The sequence below is a fragment of the Mauremys mutica genome, chromosome 11 (genome assembly GCF_020497125.1).
Source record: "Mauremys mutica isolate MM-2020 ecotype Southern chromosome 11, ASM2049712v1, whole genome shotgun sequence".
Classification (NCBI taxonomy): Eukaryota; Metazoa; Chordata; order Testudines; family Geoemydidae; genus Mauremys; species Mauremys mutica.
Window position 1 is genome coordinate 19,680,399 of NC_059082.1, and position 23,485 is coordinate 19,703,883.

At 39.4% G+C, this 23,485-nt stretch overlaps 2 protein-coding genes across 7 annotated transcripts in view; one reads left to right on the forward strand and one right to left on the reverse strand.

Annotated features, from left to right (window-relative positions):
- Positions 1-23,485, forward strand: part of FAM227B (family with sequence similarity 227 member B) — a 200,951-nt gene that overhangs the window by 86,442 nt on the left and 91,024 nt on the right. The gene's annotated exons all lie outside the window — the stretch shown is intronic.
- The window catches only part of FGF7 (fibroblast growth factor 7), a 95,844-nt gene that overhangs the window by 43,959 nt on the left and 28,400 nt on the right, over positions 1-23,485 (reverse strand). The window contains exons 2-3 of one of the 3 annotated variants that reach the window (XM_044979834.1): positions 20,802-20,876; positions 15,784-16,289 (exon numbers count right to left, since the gene is read on the reverse strand). In XM_044979834.1, coding sequence (XP_044835769.1) covers positions 15,784-16,069 — 286 coding nt within the window. In that variant the 5' untranslated portion in view covers positions 16,070-16,289; positions 20,802-20,876. Of the gene's footprint in view, positions 1-15,783; positions 16,375-16,941; positions 17,108-20,801; positions 20,877-23,485 lie in introns of those variants that run through there. The other 2 variants (XM_044979832.1, XM_044979833.1) reach the window with 2 other exon arrangements.

Here is a 23,485-nt window from a genome sequence, read left to right on the forward strand (position 1 = left end):
GAAGCTGAGCTGGGGGAGGGAGGCTGCAGGCTCCTTTATTTTGAGGATTTTGTCCTTTTTGACCCCAGAAAGAGTTGAATATTTTAAAGTAGCTTGGCTGAAGATTGTTGTGGGGAAACTGACAAGAGCATTGTCATGCTGGGTCTTGCTGCAAAGGGGCATGCCAAGAGGGTGTCTTGTAATACTTTGTCTCAGTGGAGGAAATCTTTTTGTAACCTGCTAGTTTGGGAGCAGCTCTATGAAGTTGCACCAAGCTTGGTGGTTTGTTGGGGGGGGGCGGGGTTGTGGATGGTTTTGGGGTGGTTTTTTTGGTAGCTAATCATAAAATACTTGTATGAACAGGACCCATTTACTTTATCATAGATCTACTCAATCTGTTGCCAAAGGTTGTTTCAGTGGTCAGTGAACTAAGTAACAGAAGTAGCCAAAGGGGTTAAATTCATTTCAGCTATGAAGTCCAAGCAATCACAGATGCATGGTCCTTCCTCATTATCCTATTCCTCACCAAACTATTAGGCCACTATGAAGACCCCACCTGCAGCCCTGCTGACTGAAGCTGCATTTCTGAAATGCTATTCTCTAGCATTGGTGGCAGCCCTTGTATGTGAAGCCTAAATGTTGTGGAGAGTTTTGCATTTGACTTTCTCAACAGACTGAATTGTGCCTTTGCTCATAAGGTGTTCCTCAGAAGCAAACCACTTGGCTAGAAAACCTAGCCAATGGATAATACATAGTAACAAACATTATTTGCCAAAGTACATACAGCTGCTGCCTCTACATCAATCTAAGCCCCATCAATAAACCATAGAGATTCAACCACTCAAAATTGGCCTGAAGTGAGTTTTCTCTATATATCATCTAGTGTGCAGTGTGTCAATTGCTGGGTCATTCTGTGAATAGTGCAAGCAAATGTGAGGGGAGGAAGCAAGCAAGCATGGGGTTGGAGTCACTTCTGCTAGCCAAGTTACAAGTCAATACTGTCAGCATCATGTTTGCTGTGTGGGGTTCAGTTTTCATGCTCACCCTCCTTCAGAGGGTGCAGTTTTTGTTTTCGCCAGGTCTTTGGGGCAGAAGCTGCAGTAGGGATGCCTCCTTTGGCTATCCTGCCTGCCTCTTTTCTTAAGCCAATATCACCCTCTTTTGCCATCTTATCACCCTGTGGATCAGCTAATAAGCCTGTGTAGTCGCTTATTCTGTTGGATGCCCATGTAAAACAGAGAAACACTTAACCTAATATGTCAGATATTACTTCTGAGTTTGTCGACCATGCGAAGGAAACACACACAAACTTAGGTATTATACCAGCTTTAAAGATTATTGTAACACAATAGTTAAGGATCAAAGGTAGTGCTGATTTTTCCACACAACTGATATGCACATAAAAGTCCTACATTTGCCCATTCATCATTTATAACTGCAAACTCAAGGAGGCAATTTAGGGCTCAATGATCCTATTTTCCATGAGCAGCTGTAGGCTTTTACAAGCACTAGAGATGCATATGTAAATTTGGCCAGTGTAACATTTGAAAATTTGTTCCTAGGATTTCAATCCTAGATAATAAATTACATAATTTCCCTCTAACAAATTCCCAGTAATCAGTGGTTTACACACAGACAGTACTGTACACAGCCACTTAAATATTTAAATGTCAAATTTAAAAATTAGAATCAATGCACTGTTCTAAAATTGTTAGATTATTGGTGCAAACTCAATTCCCATTAGTTGTAGTTTTTGAGAACACTGCCTTATAATTAGAAATGTGTCATGCATGCAGTTCCAATGTATCAAGAATAAAAAGACAAAGTTTGATCAGCTTCTTTTCAAAGTCTACAGCACCTCCCTGTGTCTATTAACACATTTAAAAGCAAGCTAGATGTGGAAGAAATGGAAGTAAAGTGAGGCATATTTATTAAAATTTCTTTTATGAAACAATATTTAAAAGCTCATATAGGGGATTTTTTGTCATCCAAAAACTTAACTAGTCTGTTTACCAAAATGTACTGAGTTTGGATTAAACTGATGAAGGTAGGATAGTTGGTGATTGTTGCTGCCTCTGAAGCAGATATTCTTTTGGTTACAAGGGTTATGAAAGTGGGCACAATCCTTATTTACACTTATGATTACACATTGATTTATTAACACCCTGACTCTGATTTCCTTTGGATGATATTCTGCTTTTAAAAAATCATATAGCGTGTTTTTTGTTAAACCAAATGTCTGAATCATGTTGTCATGCCAGCCTATTGTTTCAGCCTTAAGTGTCAAATTCCCAATATAGGATTATGCCTACTTAACCATCCCCATATTCTCTGAAAATCATAGCATAGCTACTAAATTCAGTTATAAATTGCTTATGCTTACAAATGTTAAAATAAGCTTAGACAGTCAAGTGAAAACCCAGATGCTTTCCCGCTTCCCATTCCCAACGCAAAAGCTAGTTACAGCAAATTAAATCCAATCCAATAACCTTACCTAGACTGGTAAAAATGGGAGCCATATTTCACTGCCAGTGGTAGCAACCTGGGAAGCTGTCGTGTAGACAGAACTCAATTATTTTACCTGTCTTTTGGCTAGCCCTATTTAGCCTGCATGAGCACAGTGTATACTACAGCAGCTGCTATTGCTACCACAGGTGGACTGCACCAGTGGGTACTAGCATTGAATTACAGTTCCCATTATAGCCAGTTGAAATGCAAGCTGTGCTTACACAGACAGAAAATCATAATTTACAGAAATATCCACAAGAAAAAGTGAGAAGCTGAGATACTGTGTCAAATATCTGTATTATAATGCTGATCTGTAAACTAAATATAACATACTGAAAATGATATTAGCAAATACTTGCTAATACCACGTTATTCTCTACTATAATGTAATGACAATAATTTAAAATATTATTTCCCAAGATAAAAAGCTCTTCAGATGGGGTAAATTGGCATAGCTCCATTGATTTTAATGAGGCTAGGCAAACATACACTAGCTGAGCAGCTAGACAGTTACGTTTAGAATACCTGGTGTTCTGTTGATAAATCCTATGAATATTAGGTTAATTTAGTAAGCAGTACATGGGAGTTATGTGAACAAATCCCATTATAAATTCAACTTCGCCTTGTCCTTTGTTTCACAAGCTAAATGCATAACATGTCAATAAGGCATATTGATTGCATCAGTATTTTTACTGCCTCTGTGTATTATGCGTGCGGTTGTCAGCCACATCTGTGAATATCCATTTCCAGCTTTTCAACACCAATTGTTACACAAAACTTTTTCCATGCATACAAATGATGTAATGCGTTATGAAACTTGTAGTCTGACAATACAGCAGCTATAACTGTTAACCTCTCTTGTGCTCTTGCTGTATGAAACTCAATTTCATTGTTAACATTTAATTTTTTTCTAACTTACTGTACCCTAGTCAGTTCATATGACACTTCCATCAGCTCATATCCAGAAGTCAAAATGAACAATAAAGTCAACGGTTAATACAGACAGCTGAAGTTCAGCTCCCAAATATAGTCATAGATGGTCAATTATGCAAGACAGCAATGTTGCATGCTAGGAAAGTAATGTTCTTTACTTGCCTAAATTAATTGTGCAGTGATGAGGAAAGTGTCCCATAGTATATTACTATGTGATACATCTTGAAACATGGAGAGTACATACTTACAGATGTCTGGGATCACACAGTACAATTTACTGAGTACTCAAAGACCCTACAAATCTAAAAATGTTACTTTCAACAATTCAAACAACACAGCTGGTTCAAAGTGGCAAACAAGGAGATCCCATGCCTTCCAACAAAGACTATATTAGGAATCAAACTGACTACCAAAGTACTATAATTTTGATATAGCAATCTGGAAAAATACTTATTGCACTGAGATACCAATTGAAACTGTATACTCCTCTGTCCAGATAGTAAATTATGCCTCATTAAGCTTTTTCCAGTTCCTGATTCAACATATGTCATTTTAGTAAAAGGTATTTACTACATATAACAATACTACTTTTATTATCAGCTTTTATAGGACTTTTCATCCATAATCTCAAAGTTCTTTAAACCCCATTTTGCAGATGGAGAAACAGAGATAAAATGACTTGCCCAAGATCACTGAATAAGTTGCAAAAACTGGAATAGATGTTAGGCCTCCTGAGACCCAGTCCAGTGCCACTAGACCACATGTCCCAAAATGGAGAAGTGTCATTTAATTCCATGTATTTTCCTAGAAAAGGTGGGCTCAGTGCAGTAATGTGAGATGTTGAACCAAGATAACTTAACAGATTGTAAACATGGACAAATATGGCTAGGTTGAGAGGCGGCAAAGTAATTTATCCTTTTCAAAAAATAAATATACTCTTCAACTGCAACTGAAACTACACTGAGGAGTCATTAAAAACTCATCACTTGCTAAAGAGTTCAATATTAAGTACAGAAAGATTCAGTTATTACTGCAGTTACATGGTCAAGATATCTCTAGGATTTTGATTCTCCACAGCCTTGCTTCTTGTGTGGTCATTTACACTCGTGCAAAATGAGAACAAAGTGAGTGTAAGTGCTACTACCATTCTAATTTAGTAGTATTTTACACACACTTTGCACAGGTGTTAAGGACCATGCCATACATAAAACAGTGGAGATTCACACCCTAAATTCACAGGTTATGGCACAGATTTCTCCGGCCATCTGAAGAACATGCAGCTCAAGTGTCATTAAGGGACCTTTATGGTCGTGGGGCTGCTAGGTACCAGTTGTCCCAGAACAAGTTAGAGCAGCATGGAGACTTGTCTCTTGCACCAGCTGCCAATGGATCCCAGAGAAAAGTTGGATGCAGGGGCACCCCAGCCATATCGGTTTTCTATTGGCTGTGCCCGCATTCACTGGCTGCCGGGGGAGTGGGGGGGAGAGAGAGAGAGAGAGAGAGAGTGAGTGGCGGGGAGGGCAGTATTTAGTAGTAACCACTAGAGTGGTCCTTCTCCACTTGGGATTTTCTTAGGCAAGATAAATAGTCAAATGGCCAGATCTACTGGCTTTAGGTCCACTCACAGCTACAGGAGTGCTCTAGAGAGAAAATTGGGGTCTATATGACAGAGGTCCCAAATATTGCTATATATATGAAATACTTTCTCTGGTGTAATAAATTACAAGAGTGAGCATTAGAGTTCAAGTCTGAGGCAAACTCAAACTAGAGTTTATCTTGCTTTGAGCCCTGGATCTCAATTAAACCTTCAATGTTTGCAAAACTTTAACTGCAGTGTGCACTCATGGATTTCCCATTTGGGTAGGGTATACATCTGAGTTTTTCATTAAAGCAGGCACATACCCATTGGGAACTATGAATTTTATCCATAGCTGTTGAGAGGAATATGCTAAGGGACTCTGAAATGCTGCCTTTGAAATATATCCTTTAAAGATAAACCTTCCCAATATTTAGATATTGAAATGAATCCTCACCAATCTTTATACTATGTGTAAATTTAATAACAAAATAAAAATGTGTATCATCATACAATCAAATGAGCTAACATCTAATATTTTAAAGTTAAAAAAATATATAAACTATTTAAAACCATCATTACTGTTTAAAATAATGCTGATTCCTATAGCAATTTCAGTATCCATAGATTAAAAAGATCTGTTTTTTAAATTTTGTTTTCTTTCAAAGGGGAAAATTGGAGGATACACAGAAGAAGGGAGTGAACTTTCATCAGGGATCATGGCTGGGCTGTAGTTTTAAATCTGCATAAATCAGCTTCAGTTTACATAGGACATTTTTAAAGGATAGGTTGTTCAGACAAACTGGAGAATAGGAGTTACTTGCTCTTTAGAATAAATACCTTTCATTTTTCCTGTACCTTCATTAGAGCTAGTCAAAACTTTTCAAAGGAAAGAGTATTTATTTAAAAAAAAAACTTTGTCAAAAATAATTTTTGTTAAAAACTGACAATATGATTTTTTTTGCCAGAAATGTTGTGCCTTATTTTTTTGTCAAAAAGGTTATCAGAGATTATCAAAAATGTCATCAAAATGTTTTTTTTAATTTACTAGCAAAGTTCTTGGGAAAAGAAATGGATTGCCATTTTGATAACCTGATAACCTGTAATATATTCAATAGGTATTTTTAACATCAATACCATTTTTTAAAAAGTGAAAAAGTGGGTCAATTTTGAACACATCAAAATGAAAATATCAAAATTTTGAAATCAGTTTGAAAAATTGTGTTTTCATTTTTGACCAGCTCTAACTTTATCATATGGAAGGCTCCAGATCTTACAGGAAAACTCTAGGTTGTTTACCCAAAGTTCCAGAGTCATACAACCATGTAAAAATAAAGATTTTTTTTCATCCACACTAGCAATAATAAAATTTAATTCAAAGACGCTTCCGCTTTCCACTTCCTTCTGGAAGGAAGTACTTTACCCATTGATTTAAAGGAGAAACAACAATGTGTACATTTTTAGAAACATTTCAAGTTAAATTTTTAATTTTTTATAGGTAGACTGGTTCTGGAATTTGTTCATGAAGGCCTGGTCTACACTACGAGTTTATCTCGAATTTAGCAGCGTTAAATCGAATTAACCCTGCACCCGTCCACACAACGAAGCCCTTTGCTTTGATATAAAGGGCTCTTAAAATCAATTTCTGTACTCCTCCCTGATGAGGGGAGTAGCGCTGAAATCGACATTGCCATTTCGAATTAGGGTTAGTGTGGCCGCAATTCGACGGTATTGGCCTCCAGGAGCTATCCCACAGTGCACCATTGTGACTGCTCTGGACAGCAATCTGAACTCGGATGCACTGGCCAGGTAGACAGGAAAAGCCCCGTGAACGTTTGAATTTTATTTCCTGTTTGCCCAGCGTGGAGCGCTGATCAACACAGGTGACCATGCAGTCCCAGAATAAAAAAAGAGCTCCAGCATGGACCATACGGGAGATACTGAATCTGATCTCTGTATGGGGAGATGAATCTGTTCGATCAGAACTCTGTTCCAATAGACAAAATGCCAAAACATTTGAAAAAACCTCCAAGGCCATGATGGACAGAGGCCACAACAGGGACTCAGCACAGTGCTGCGTAAAATTTAAGGAGCTGAGACAAGCGTACCAGAAAGCCAAAGAATCAAATGGACACTCACGGAGGGAGGGGCGACTGATGACTGTAGCTATCTCACAGTTCTCGCACTCTCTGAAAACCTTTTGAATTCTGGGCTGAGCTCCCAAAGCCTGAAGGGTCAAAAACATTGTCGCGGGTGGTTCAGGATATATGTTGTCAGCCCCCTTCCCCCCCACACCCCCGTGAAAGCAAAGGGAAAAAAAAATTTCTCGCCTTTTTTCAATGTCACCGTATGTCTACTGGATGCTGCTGGCAGATGCGGTGCTGCAGCACTACACAGCAGCATCCTCTTGCCTTGCCTTGCGGACGGCAGATGGTACAGTAGGACTGGTATCTGTCGTCATCGTCCCGTGGGTGCTCCTGGCCGGCCTCGGTGAGGTCGGCCGGGGGCGCCTGGGCAAAAAGTTTTGTCTAATGGAGATTCAGTCCTGCCTGGAATATCATGCCAGCTGGAGGCTTCTGCCTCAGGCTGCTCTCCCAGTCAGCAGCACCGCGTGGTCGCACCTAGCCCAGCCTACTCCTTGCTACCAGGGCTCACAATCAGATACTTAGACCTCTAAATTTTGCTGCAAATAAAAAAATTAAGCTGCCGTTTAGAACTGTCCCCCAACATACATATCCTGGGACATTTTGTATTTTACCAGTGTCAACCAAAGGCCCCCACACAAATGGAGATTCAGTCCTGCCTGTGCTTCTATCCTAGTGCTTATCACAGATTCCCATTTTCAGCTATAGGCTGAGCAAGTGCTGAATGGTGGTTCACTCTACTTTGCTGTAAGCCAACTGCCCTCCCCTCCCCCCTTTGATTTCTGCTTGCAGAGGCAATAAAGTCAGCATTCTTTATTACTTCATCACACAAATGAGGGATAACTGCCACGGTAGCCCAGGAGAGGTGGGGGAGGAGGGAAGCAACGGGTGGGGTTGTTGCAAGGGCACCCCCTAGAATGGCATGCAGCTCATCATTTCTGCGGGATGTCTGGGGCTCTGACCCGGAGCGGCCGTTCGCCTCTCTGGTTCTTTAGTAGGCTTGCCTGATATTCTAGGCAGGACTGACTCTCCATTAGACAAAACTTAAAGAAGAGAATGACCTGGGGAGTCATTCCCATTTTTGTCCAGGCGCCCCTGACCGACCTCACCGAGGCCGGCCAGGAACACCCATGACAGCAGCAGACGGTACAGTATGACGGGTAACCGTCTTTGTCAACTTGCAAAGCAGCAGACGGTACAGTATGGCTGGTAACTGTCTTTGCTAACTTGTGTAGCACTGCAGTACCACGTCTGTCAGCAGCATCCAGTAGACATACGGTGACAGTGAAAAAAGGCTGAACGGGCTCCATGGTTGCCGTGCTATGGCATCTGCCTGGGCAATCCAGGGAAAAGGGTGTGAAATGATTGTCTGCCGTTGCTTTCACGGAGGGAGGATTGACTGACGATATTTACCCATCACCACCCGCAACAAATTTTTGGCCCCATCAGGCATTGGGATCTCAACCCAGAATTCCAATGGGCGGGGGAGACTGTGGGAACTATGGGATAGCTACCCACAGTGCAACGCTCCGGAAGTTGATGCTAGCCTCGGTACATGGATGCACACTGCCGAATTAATATGCTTAGTGTGGCCGCGTGCACTCGACTTTATACAATCTGTTTCCAAAAATCGATTTCTGTACAATCGGAATAATCCCGTAGTGTAGACATACCCTAAGAGAGATTGTAAACTCTCCCTAGTGGAACAGATACAATCTCCTCCACTTTCAAGTATGTTTTGAGGTGAGACAGGATATGATGGAGTGCAAAACTCTTAACCTCGTACTCAAAATAGTGAGCAGTTTGGCTCAATATGACTTATGTGAATAAGCATTTGCCAGTGAGAATAGGTAGTTCAAAATCTGATCTAGATTAAGGATAAAATGACCTGGCAATTATGGTGTTTTCTGGTTGTTGTTGTTTCCTTAGATACAGTCATTCTATTTTTATATTTTGGATTATAATCTATGCCTTTTCTATACTAAATCTAGGATATGTCTACAGATCAGCAGGAGATATTACAAGATGGTTCAGCCTTGTGTGTCTTTTGTATCACATTTGCTGGAACCCAATTAAACCTGAGTTTCCATTCTTGGCATTGCATACCACATCCAGTTTATAAAGTTTTATTTTATTGTCTGGCTATACCGAAAGAAGGACAGGAGACATTTGACATGGGTTTAATCAGGCCTCAACTTTATTATTAGATATCTGGGACTACCCAGCAGATAAAAGTGTACAGTGCAGGTAACACTGTGTTTGTTCTGTAATTACGTGGGGGCTTTTTATCAGCTCCCCCTCTTTTTTTTCCATCCAGGTCCTCCAGCAAATCCATTGCTGGAACCTCACCATCCACCACCCCTCGTAGGAAGGTTAAGGTGGGCTATAAAAATGGGGGGTTGGCTCCTTACCGTACCAATCATAGGACTCCCCAACCGCCCCCATTCGTTCCTTTAGCGAACATGTCTTTTTAAGTCCTTTTTCAAGCCATTTATCTGGTCACTGTACACTTTTCCTATGGAGCACCTGCACTGGACCTCTGCCTTACACTTAAATAATGAGTTGCGACATACAGCCTACCACCCTTCAAGCCGTGGATGAACAGAGCCCTTCTTGAACCTGCTGTGGGGAAGCCAAAAAACCCCCAACTGTACCCAAGCCAATATGGTGGTAAGGGAAAAATTTCTTCCCAGCTCCCCTAAAAAAGAGGCGTCTAGCGTAATGCCCACAGCAGGTCTTGACCAAATCTGGTATTTTACCATCTAAAGGGGAGGGAGGGTGGGTCCTGCTTCAGACTGCTCTGTGTAAAAGGGAGGCTTCAGGTGCAGAGCTGCCCATTTTAAACCTTGCATTCCTAGGGGATGAGTCAGCGACCATGCTGACCCTTTTCAGCAGTTTTCATCTCCTCCATAAAGCACTGTTCCCTTCATTCGGCCAGCCAGCCAAACACCCCACCCCTGCCTAAAGGTGCAGGGCATTTGTGTTAACAGTGAAATCATGTTGGTTTTTTGTGCGTGTGGGTATACAGTATGTAGCAGTTTGGTCCATTCTAGATTAAATTTGTTAATTTTCAGTGTGGTAGGGTTTAGGGTATGTCTACACTACGGGACTATTCCGAATTTGCATAAACCGGTTTTGTAAAACAGATTTTATAAAATCGAGTGCGCGCGGCCACACTAAACACATTAAATCGGTGGTGTGCGTCCATGGTCCGAGGCTAGCGTCGATTTCTGAAGCGTTGCACTGTGGGTAGCTATCCCGTAGCTATCCCATAGTTCCCGCAGCCTCCCCCGCCCCTTGGCATTTCCGGGTTGAGATCCCAGTGCCTGATGGGGCAAAAATCATTGTCGCGGGTGGTTCTGGGTACAGCCTCACCCCTCCCTCCCTGAGCAGCAGACAACCGTTTCGCGCCTTTTTTGCTTGGTGAACTGTGCAGACGCCATAGCACAGCAAGCATGGACCCTGCTCAGCTCAATACCGCAATCGTGAATGTTTTAAACACCTCACGCACTCCCGTGCAGTCCATGCTGCGGCTCTTTTACGATTCTCAGGAGACTGCATTGTTAACTGTGCTGATGAGCTGTGCGTGGTCACCTGTGCTGATGAGATCTCCACGCTGGGGAAGCAGGAAATGAATTTCAAAACTTCGCGGGGCTTTTCCTGTCTACCTGGCCAGTGCATCCGAGTTCAGAATGCTGTCCAGAGCGGTCACTGGTGCACTGTGGGATACCGCCCGGAGGCCAATACCGTCGATCAGCGGCCACACTAACCCTAATCCGATATGGTAATACCGATACTAGCGTTACTCCTCTCGTTAGGGAGGAGTACAGAAACCGGTTTAAAGAGCCATTAAAATCAATATAAGGTGCCTCCTAGTGTGGACGGTTGTGGCGTTAAATCGGTTTTACGCTCCTAAAACCGATTTAAACGCCTAGTGTAGACCAGGCTTTAGAGTTGGACGAAGTGAGGTTTCAGGTTTGAGGTTCAATATGGGCTAGAGTTTAGGTTTGATTAATGATGCTGAATCTTGTGTAATATTCTTATAAGATTTTGTCCAAAACAGTAGAAGTCTCACAAGGCTCAGTTTTTGTGTGACATTTCTGCTTTTTTGTGCTAAGATCTCATTAGAACCTCATTTCTTGTAGGAATTTTGGTCTCATCCAAATTAGAATGGGGGTGGGGGAGAAGGTACTTTCTGGTTTGAGAGGTGGCTCGATACTGGAAATTCACATCTAAAAACTCTCTCACTTTTTTAAATGGTTATGATTCAAGATTCTGGGGAGGCTTTTGCAATAGTTAAGAAGCCATTTGTCCTTAGAATGAAACTTCAAGACCAACAGAGCATGTAAATTCCTAGAGTGTCATTCAGTCCTAGTTGTAAATCCTTTCAGATGGAAGTCAAAAACAGAGCTTATTTTGACTCAATTTTGCACAAAAACTAATAAATCTGCAAGACTTCCATAATTAGAATTGAAATGATGGGAAGATTAAGCAGTAATAAGGGGAAGCTAACTTTATTTCAAAAGGTAGCACTTGATCACTAAGAGATCTATCCCTCACCTCTCTGCTCCACTTGCTTGGTCTCATTCTATTACTGAGACAGGAATGCTTCCTCAGTCTGTATTTAATGTGCCAGTTTGTCACTGAAATTAATTGAGAGAAATGTTTGACTGTTGACTAGGAGAAGCAAACTTGGGCAAAGTACAGTAAATGGGTGTTGAAAGCAAAATTGAAATTAAATATTCGGAAGGGCTGAGGCTTCTGCCTCACATCTGTCTCTTGGTGATTATTTTAGTGTTTTAGTGAGAGGCTCTTGGCTCTTACTCTGCACTTCAACTTTGAGCCTGAAGAGTATGGTTATTTCTGTCAGATGCGGAATGATTTCATTTGCCTAGTGGTGGGGCGTATGCTATCTTATGATTGACCACATTTACTCTGTAGTTTTCAGCTGTATTGCCAAGAGATGGGTCTCTGCCACCAGATATAGAGATGTTTGATACAGAAGGTCTTGTTCCAAGGGGAAAAAAAACCCAAATGATTCACAATATTTCAATAACTATTCATTTTTAAATATTTATTTGAGGTTCTCCTTACTGAAATGTGTGTGTGCAATAAACATTCTTCTTATGCCTACAGGGATCATCATTGATCTGGCTTAGAATTCAGCAATTTGCTTCGCTAGCACAGAAGGTGTGAAGATTAGGTTAGATTTTTGGGGATGTGCTATTTCTTGGACTCAGCCAAGCTGGCTAAATTGTTACAATAAGTATTTGTAACAAATTAACTTTGAATTATGAGAAATGAATTTGAGATTAATATTAAGGAGTTGCTTCAATATGTTATCATGTAGCAACAATCAACTAATACAATTGTACATCAAAGTCTGCTTGATGAATGTGTTTTATTTTCTCTGTTTTTCATAGAGCCACATTATTGTGAGCACATTCTATATGTTAGGAGAAGTTTGATGTGCAAAGAATCAAATATTAGATTTGACCCTGTTTTTATTACTTATTGACTCCTCACGGTCATTGATTTTTATTCTTTGGTACCTCAGATCCATAATCTTGATTAATGTGAAAACCACCATGTATTTCGTCCTTCTCAAGTTGCCAATGCAACATGATGGTATGTCATCCTTGAAAGATTTCTAGTTGTGAGGAAGCTTTGCCTATTGTCCATGCTGTACAATACATATATGGTATATGGATAAAGTGTTGATTTCTGTCTGCAAGACTGTCAATCTGGCATCTTTCATTAACACTTACAATACATTAACACTTAAATATTTACAATAAGATTTCCCTACTTGAATCTGAGTTTATTGCATGCTTCTGATAATAAACCAGCAGATAGAGGGGTGCTGGGTTCCTCTTCTACATCTGTGGCTTTATGACAGGATCTAGCTTAGATTCTCTCCTACATTCAGGATACAGGAAACCACAGTGTTTTTACATCAGCATTTCCATTTCTAATGGGAGAAAGTTGGGGTTTCCTCTTTCAAATGTAGAGAATCCTCTAAATATTTTTGCATTGTTCTCAGATTATACAGTGGGGCTGGCAGCATAGAATATGAAGACATTTTTCAGAGCAGCAACTGAATCACTGACAGCCACAGAAGCTGGTTGACTCTGATGTAACTCTTCTGGGGTATCATCCATGCAGAGAAAATGAATGGTCTGGTTTACCACTTCCAGCACTGAGCATTGCAAACTAGTGAGTCACCTAACAGAGACGATTGAAGTTTACACACGTGGATTTGTCCATTTAGGTAATAGATATAATTGTAAAGACAAGTTAGGTAAAAATAAGAGGTGTTTGAGTTTACTGCTGTAAAAAATAACATTTGGCTGGGGAAAGCAAATTAGTCCAATCTTGTTCTTATCTGAACACAGACTGGAAATGTGTTTAGTATATGGCCATAAACACACCTTCAGAAAGATTTCTTTCATGTTCATTTGCACTGAGGGTATTGCCCCCCCCCCACAAAAAAACCCCAAAGTGTAGGCATCTGAATTAAATCAAGAGGAAATAAAGTGAGTTTCTTCTGATTTATATTTTGATTTGATAATACACAGGAGGTCCTCTGAAAATACTACCGTTACCATTGCTAAATTGATTTCTTCCATGCCCTCTATCTGTGTATTGTTTTCTCTATTCTCTTATCCAACAAAAGCACTAAAGTAATTATTTCCTAGTATGTGCAGTAGATGAAGTACAGCAAGCAGATTACATTTAATATGCTGAGAGACTTCCCGCCTTTCTGTGCATAAAATTACATGTGGCAGAGACATCTCCTTATCACATACCTGATTTAGTAGATAAAGTATTGAGGATTTTGTTGCCAAAAAAACTCAAACTTTGAGGCAAATATGCTACATTTAACTAAAAACCTAGGTAGTAGTAATTGAATCCTAAAATAAACACTTATTAAAATCATTAATATGCAGCAAAAACATGGAATCACAGATTAAGAGCCTTTACTTGAATTTGGAATAATGTTAAATTATGAACCAACACATTGGTTAAAGAGCATGGTATAATGAAAAGCAAATTTTCATAATTATTTGGCAACATGTGATGCTATAAACTCATCTAGAGAGACACTATAGCAGTAATAAACAGATAAATATGATTGTAGTACGCATTAGTGTTGCAAAAAAAATCAGAAGACTGTTTTTATGGAGGAACATTTAGGATGAAATCCTGGCCTGATTGAAGTCAGGGTGCCAGGATTTCACTTGTAGATATAGTTCTGTGGTCTTTACTCTGGCAGTGTCCCACTGGAAGTCAATGAGAGGTTGCCTGAGTAAGAACCCAACTAAAAAAATCGCTGGATTTGGCCCGTAGCCAATAAACTGATGTTTTACATTTCCCAAGCCATATGGTTATATATGATGTAATAGAGTGTAGAAAAAAAGGAGACTGATATTAAAAACAAATTTTAAAAGAAACAGTAAAAATTATGAAGAGAACTTTGAGTTATGTAAGATTCCTGATGCTAGTTATAATCATGAAGTAAATATGATGCAGCACAGTACTTGAAAAGAATAAGAATTTGTTTGGGGGAAAAAAAGTAAATTTTCAACTGAAAAATTACTAATATTACCATCTCTCACACATTGATTTTTTTTCTGTTTTATAATGCTTCCTAAATTATATGGAAAATAATAGAATACCATTTAAAAGCATCACAGGACAGAAATTTATTGTTTAATAAACACTGTTCACTAGACCAACATATACCTCTGACACTTTAAAGCAATAATAATTTTGTACTTATTCTCATTTTAAGTGCTACAATGTATAATTCTCTGTATTTTTCTTCTGTCTTAAATAAATTATGCACCAATTTTCTTGAATTAGATGTGTTATTTGCCTAAATTTACAATTCTGTACACAAATTGTCAAATGGGTAAAATCTGTGCGTGCAAACATAATATCCTAAAATAGTTGTATATGAAAATCATTTTAAATTTTGATCTAGGTGGATCAGGATTACTATCAAACACGCTTAGTCCATGCTAAAAATATATTTAGTATAATTGTACATGTCCACCCTTTCTGGATGATTGATCTTTTTGGACGTGAGAGAGAATATTTTTTCATTATCCTAGTAATAATGAGCTGTAGAAGCAATAATAGGTTTTATTCCTAGCCTGGCAAATTGTGCAAATGGTTTTGCAAGGCAATTTTCATAATACTTTCCCTTGAATTTTCTAATATTGAATATATTTTAATCGTTCAATCAAACATACTGAGCTTGTAGGTTGTTTGCATCCTACCTAAATGTGGTTTAACGTTTCATAAGTATTTTATGGGCATAGGTTTGTGGTTGTATATTTTCAGATGTACAACCTTAATTCACTTGTTAAAATAGGCTCTCTGTTTGCTAATAGTTACCAGCTGTAACTAATACATTAGATCTACAACATACTGGTAACGCATTATTTAAAGTGACGCATTTCAAAATCAATACCAAATGTCCTGTTGTATGATTAATTGGGAAACATGTCTAATAGAATGGTTATAGCGCTGTACAAAATTATTGTGAAAGCATCATAAATGAAGGGATAAAAAGCCAACAATGCATAAATTTTAAAATCTTTCAGTACAAATTTCAAAAGCAGAGACTTTACTTACTGTAGTTGTTGTTTGCTTCTCGTGTCCCTTTTATTTTGCCTCGTTTATCAATCCTCATGTACCACTGAGTTCGACAGAAAAGTCTTCTCACTCTTACATCCCCCCCTTCCATATAATCATAGCTTCTGGTATGTCGCTCAGGGCTGGAACAGTTCACATTTGTAGCCATTTGCTCTGGAGTCATGTCATTGCAAGCTAAAGATATAGTGCCCACTAGAAAGATAATGTAAAAATATGATCTGTAGAGCAAAGTTGGCAGGATCCATGTCAGTATCCATTTGTGCATTATAGTGCGGTGTTCTGGGTGTTCATGAACAACATAATGAAAATTAAATCTCAAGTAGATCGTTGCTCCTAGGTCATTGACCTGCCTTCTGTCTTTACAGCGAGTTGTAGATTGATTTAATTGAGATTGCTTCCTCTTCCAGAATTCTGATCCTTACTCCTTAATAGTTACTGATGTTGAAACAGGATAGCTCCTTAAATATCTTTTCAGTCAGGATATCCTTTAAAGAAACAGGTTATAATAACCTTGGCTGTCATGACCTTCTGTACTACTTGAATTTGCTGCTTGCACTGAAAGTAAAAGATCTATGAGAAAAGTGTCATGGATAAATTTTATGGTCAATTGTTACATGTATGTGACTATAATATATGCTGCATGAATATCATAGCATAGCAAAAAATCTTCTAACTTTATACAGTGACTTAACTTCTTTAAAAAACATACACGAGCGCACACACAAGATATATCTTACAACAAGCTCTTGACAGCAGCACACTTTTAAGCTATGTACAATTCCTTGTGTAGCTCAGTAATAAGTCTTTCAAATAAGCTGTTGATTCAGCTGAGCTACAAAACTCATACATGGTAAAATGCTATTGCATCTCTTACATTTCATTACTTCATGCCTATACCTTTACAGTTAGCCACATTCTTCCTAAATGGCTGTCTGTACTTCTCTAGTTTAAATGTCAGGACAAACCAGATATTCGTGGGACTGTATTTTTATACATACATAGTTCAGTTACTTGTAGATTATTTTTTTAAAGAAAATGTCAAGAAGCTTATTTCTAGCCTACATCAATCAAGAAAATAGGAAAAGTCATTAGTGGTTAGAACGCCAAGAGCATTCTTTTAAAGGACCGATAACTTACTTGTTCCTGTTGATAACAGCTGGATACACAAGTATTCCATTTCTGTTGTCTGCCTTTTGCAACATGAGACTCTCTACTGTAGCTACAAACTTTCTCAGCTCAGAAAGACTTCAGCAGAATTATAATTGTTTCCATAAATCAACACGCAAGAGTGGTGGTGTGTGTATGCGCTTGTGCGTGCGCGTGCGTGTGTGTCTTGAGCCTGTTGTTCAGTCCTTTTCGATAAATACCTTTGCTGACCTCACTTGGAAGCAATTAGAATTTAACCAGTCAGCTGTCAGTTGAATGCATGAACAAAAATAAAAGAAGACTTATGTTGTGTAGTGTCCAATGGTCATCAGAGGGAGCTATAAACATAGTTTATGCTTTAAATCTCCAAGTATGTACCTACTTTCCAGAAACAGATTTCTGTGATCACTGGATAAAATTACTTTTCATGTCAGTTAAAGCGTTTCTGTTCTTTGATTTAGTTCACTATTCCCTTTTCCTTAGGAACAAAAACACACACACCTCATTTCTCCTCCAAATCTTTTACACAGATTGATGGGTACATACTTTGCTTACTATCCTTCCCTTTAGATATCTGAAATACCCAAGTGTGGGTGGTAGGCATGGTGTCTATTATGGACTGTGTATCATGTTTTAGTATTGTAGACTAGTAAATGAGGAACAATTGCATACAAAATCCAGAGGGTTCTTATTTAAATGGCTGTTATGGACAAACCACAATGTATGTTCTAAACATTGTGTTCAGTCTAGACCTTTTTTCTGCATCCCAAGAAAAATATAATAAGGAATGATATTCCACATTTCTCCCATGAATACTTCCTAGAAATTGCAGCATGAGAATTAAAAGTTGCAGTAGTACAGATGTTATCCATATTAGCACACTGTTGGATGGATGAACTGTTGGCTTAAGTTTTGGGGAGGCAAATATAACAGCTACATGCTGTTTCTACATATTTATTTCCAACTTTTGTCATCAGTCTACTGCCCAAACTCTGTTTCATGTCATCCTTAAAATCTTGTCGTGATTTTGGTGAAATCCAGCTATTATAAAAACATATTGAAACTCTGGATTCCACTGAGTACAGCAGTGCCTTTTTATCTTGTTTAATATGAATTCTATTCTTATCTTACAGAGACATCTCTGTAAGATTTTAGTAAACAGGAATGGGGAAATCTTGTAATGCACTGTCATAAAGAGAAAATTACTTGTATCTGTAGGTCTCTGAAAATAGTACTGTAATTGTAACATAGGTTGTGGATCAGGGTAAGCATGACTTTCCCAGGAGAGATGGGGAATAATTATTTAGTGTATTGAATTCTTTAAGTTGATTGAAAAGAACCGTTGAGCTAGTTAATAGCCATTAGGAGCATTAAGGGTATGTGTGTGCCACCTAGTGGTGAGGAGGGTTTAATGATTCAGGACTTAGTTTGGAGTGTTCCCATGTTTCACTCACAAGAGTGTGACACCAGGGGACCCTATTTCACCCCGCCTGCCCTCTCATCTTTCCAACCCACACACAAACTCAGAGGATATGAGTAACTTCCCTTCTCAAAGTTCAGATACTTCAACCTCTCCTTTCAGAGCTCCCTTGGAGCACTCCCCATTTGCTACTTTCTCTGTGTTCACTTAAAGTCAATGAGATTTACTCAGATCCTGTGGAGGGAGAGTAGGACCCCAGGAATTCTATTTTATCATCATTGTTACCTGAAAGAACAATGATTTACATGCAAATATGGCCATAATCATGAAGGAAAATTAGATATTTTCTCATTCTCTTAAGAGATTATTTTCATAATTGTTACAAGTATGCATTTTTAACATGAGGAGGCAATGGCGACCCATGTAGGAACATCAGATCTGCACCAGAGACTCCAGCACAGAAGAGACAGCAAGAGAGAGGACCAAACATGAAACGGTGTGACAAATTGACTCACTATAGTTTTGAACAATTATTTAATAATCATGCGGTAACTTCATTTATGGATTAATACATAACTGCTTATTTTGGTGCATTGAGGGAGGAATTAAAAAAGGTACAAAATACCTTCAGTCACCCAAGATTTCTGACTAGTTAGTCCCTACTATTGTGTGAAACCCATTCAAAATCATGGTGAGTTTGAAATTCTTTTTTACACCCACAACCCAGATTCAGGAAAAATCCCTGAAGTTTAGATTATCATAATTCCAATTCACCCTACCATACGCTGTCCCCAAATGCCCAACTTCATGTTTTGATGCCTTCAGGAGAGACCTAGTGGCATGCACTTGTCCTAGAATATAATGCCTCCACTGGACACTTTAAGAAGTGGCTTTCCGTACACTTCGCCTTTCAAAAGGCCTGGCTAGTGCCATCCTCAGCATGTGGGGATTAAAATTTGTTGTCCCACTTATTAGAACACTCTATTTACTACAAGTTCCTTCCAAATGGCTCATTTGGCATCTGGAAATTTGGTGGTGGAGGGGGCAGGAAAGCTGTTTCTTTACCATGTGTTGATTGTGCTAATTTCTGTAGTCTCTGTTGTAGTGGCAAGTAGGCACCTCCAAGAGTGAATAAATCACAAATTTTCAAAAGTAAGACTAGGAACATAACAAAATCAGTCAACAAAGCACTGAACACAATGGGGCCATGTCCTCAGCTAGTGTACGCTGACATACTTCCATTGAAGTCAATGTAGCTATGCTGATTTACACCTGCTGAGGATCTGGCCCATTGGCCTGGTGATGTGCCATGATGATCTCTAATCTTGGGCCCTGGGAAGGTACCAAGAAGAGTGAATTCCAAAGATGGAGCCCTCAGATAAGAGTCCTGCTATCTGTGGTGGAGATTTCAAATTTAGGGACCAAGAGCAAGAGCCACTCAGCCATCTTTACTGCCATGCTAGGGTACAAAGTTCAGATAACTTCTTGAATAACTACTCTTCTAGTCTTTTAAGATCTCCACTGACATCTGAAGTTGCAATCCAAAAGTAAAAGGAAACCAATACAGAGACTTCAGCACAGATAGTATTTGTCATGCCAGCTTGCCCCACAAAGGGGGCGAGTTCTGCTTGATATGGAGCATCTAGGTAGATTGCAAGAATAGCCCTATACTATAGCACATTGCAATGGTGAACCCTGGAAAATGATGCAAATAGTGCCTCCTCCAAGTCCATTAGAAGTTTCCCCTGGCCAATAAGCCTCATCCAGGCTAATGTGCAACCAGTTTGTCTACCTCCAGATCCCCTTCTCTATCAGACAGTGGGAGTCTGAATTCAGTGAAAAGATGATGTAGAGCTGAGTTCTACTGGCAGTTTTGGTGAAATCTCAGTCCAAAGCATCTCACAGTCAACCGTGTCGGTTTAATACTGAATAGCAGGGTTACAAAATCCTGTAGGACTTCATGTGAGGACTATTGGAGAAAATGAGCAATACTGTCTGGGAGTATAAAGGAAGAATGAATCCACTACTTCCACAACTCCCACGAGTTTCACTGGATAAGTCAACAATACCTATGGGTTAATAATGTCAAAAGCTCCCGACAAATCTGATAAATCAGCATGGCCACTGATCCCTTGTCCATTGCTAAAAAGAATTCACCAGCCATTTATACCAATAGTCTCAGTTCCATTCCTAGATCTGAACTCAGACTGATACAATAAAAAAATCTGTGGCATTCAAGTAATCAGGGATAAAATCTTATCTGTGTTTTACTTCTCCCAGTAGAATGCATGTGGAATTTTTTTTAAAATGTTGTTTCTTTGCTGTACAAAAACAACTTGCAGCATTTAAAACCTGCTTTTTTTTCTTTTGGGGATATTTAATTTATTTGTGCTTTCTCTGGCATTTAGTTTTATATAAACCCATAGCATACCTGAGGTTTCATTTCCAGAAAGCTGCAGATACTCATGCTCCAGCCACAAGCTATCTGCGTGTATCTCTCCCAGCTCTGTAAAACAAATAATTTGATATAGCAGTGTGTTCTTTAGTGCTGCTTCAGCTCAGATCTTTATGAAGCGTTATATTTAAAATAATTAAAAAGCAATTTAAATAAGGCACCAGCTGTAAGTGTAACCAGTGAACAACAAGTTATTTTAATATGGCTGGTGGCCACATCCTCCTCCTTTCCTCCTTGCTTTGCCCGCAAATAACAACCTTTTCAAAATGAAGCTGCAGCTTTAAATAAATACATTATAAATATACAATGAAACTTTAGCCCTTACCAAAAAACAAGCCCAACTGTATGTTGTCTAATGAAAAGACACCATCTTAACCTGCTTGAACAAATCAAGCCTTCCTTCACAAATCTGAATTTTCTGGAATAATGCAGCACACTTTCTGTACAAGCCATGTATTAACCAATGCCTCCCCCAAACTGGCCTACTCTATTTTCATGATTGTGCCCATTGCAACCTTTATATGAGTGGGTATTTGTCTAGCTAACTGGAAGAAAAGGAGTGTTGCCACTTTAAGGGCTTCCCTGCAGCAGGTGGGGAGAAAGGGAAAAGTTTAGTGATGGGCAGAAAACAGTTAAGGCCAGGTCAGGACTAGGTCACTGCAATGCCCATCCTGCTGACTGGCAGTGGAGGAGGTATTTATATCCCATGTAGCCACAGAGAGGTCCTCTTTACCAGGATCGAGCTGGGCTGGCAGTCAGATATAACCAATGCCTCCCCCAAATAGGCCTACTCTATTTTCACTAACGTCTAATTGCATTGGCTAGTGCTTCCACCTTATTGAGGAAATATGCTAAGAACTTTGCAAATAGGTTCTCGAGCAAGGTTTTACATGGTGCAGAGTTCTCCTAAAACTGCACAAATGTTATGATCCTTTCTCTGAAGGGTTTTATTTGAAGAAATACATCAGCACATTGCGATAACTTGAGAGCATTAAAAGTTACAGAAAGAGAAAAATACTGCATGTATGTACTCCACATTTTCTTAAAACGGCTCCCATCATACTTCGGTAAGCCTTCTCCCCTTACAGCAACCTAGATGCCAATTCCTTCAGAGTGAGTAGGTGGGAAATTGCAACAATGAACATTTTGGAAATCAAAGGCAACTGCTATGTTTTCCAGTTATGAAGGTTGAATACAGGTCTCTGTATCAAACAGTAGACACCCAAATGGTAGTAATAACAGCCAAATAGACCTTTTTCCATCTTCTGCTAGGTAGGAGAGTGCACCTTTTTCTTTCAGATGCACAGTTAGCTATAGTGACCCAGACCTTCTTCATCTCCAGGATGGGCTCCTACAATATGTTCCATGTGGTTTGACTATGAAGGCAATATAGACATTTCCATTGATCCAATGCACAGTAGCCTGCCTACTAGGAAACATTAACTAGTGAGAGCACAACACATTGGTTCTCTGCACTCTGCCGGCTTCTTATCCTGTTTCTGATCTGCTTCAGGATCACTGTTGCTAATCTTCAGAGTCTGCAATGGGATGGAACCTCTCTACCTTGGAGATCAGCCCAGTTTCTGCGGCAACAGCTGAAATTAGTTAGATTCTGTGGCTGATGGAGACCAGGGTAAAATTCTCAGGGTGCAGAAAATGGGCATTCTCAGTATTAAGCCCTGAGCTGCAAAACTCCCTATTATCACAAATCAGGATTTAGGATGCAATGAAAAATCTGCTATTTGCTCCTCATCCTTTCCTCGATAATGACAGTTGCAGAACATTCAGCAGCATCTCTCGAGATAAAGCAAAAGGAACCCTCTATAAACAATAGAGAGATGCAGAATATGCCACTTCTGCATGGAATTGTTGCTATTTTAATTTTCAGCCTAGATACTATGCCTGATTGTTGAGAGAAGTCCTTTCCTTTTGGTAACTTGCATGGGTTGTTGAAATTGCAAATTTTTATAGGGGTGGCACTGTTGGGTACAATTTAGTACTGGAAAAATTTTACTATACATTTTTCATCATAAATATTTTGCAAAGCTAAACTCAAAAGCCTCAGCCATCTCTATCTGTTGGCTGCTGTAAACATCCAGATTTTGGTCATATGGGATGGATTTAAGCTTTCAGGAAAACTGGAAATGGGTATACTACTAGTAGATATCAGAATACTTAATAGCAAATAATTTATCTGATGAGTTTATCTTGTTTTTATGTTTATAAATTTATCGGCAGTAATTTGTTTTTTCTTCAATTTATTTGGGGGAGATTAGGGACCTTGGAGGAAATATCTTAATTCATCCCAAAATAGGCTTCTGAGGGAGACACATGCAGGCTTAGTTGGACAGGAAGATGGGTCACCATGAAGTTGACTTTTTTGAGGGGCAGAGTGACGTGAAAGAGTGGAATCCCAGGGATTAGTGTTTTTGGAGATGGATGGTTTCCTCCCATGAGTGAAGCCTGCATAGTACCCAGGGTTACAAAAGCTCTCCACTGCGATTAGTAACTTCATTACCAGTACTGGCAATCCTCACTGGAGAGTCCATTCCCTTGTGACAGTAGGGCACACTGAGTAGAACCATCACAGATTTAAGATTATAGCAGCTATGTATTGTAGCATAAGGATTTTTGGAGAAGGTGGAGAGACTAGAAGGCTG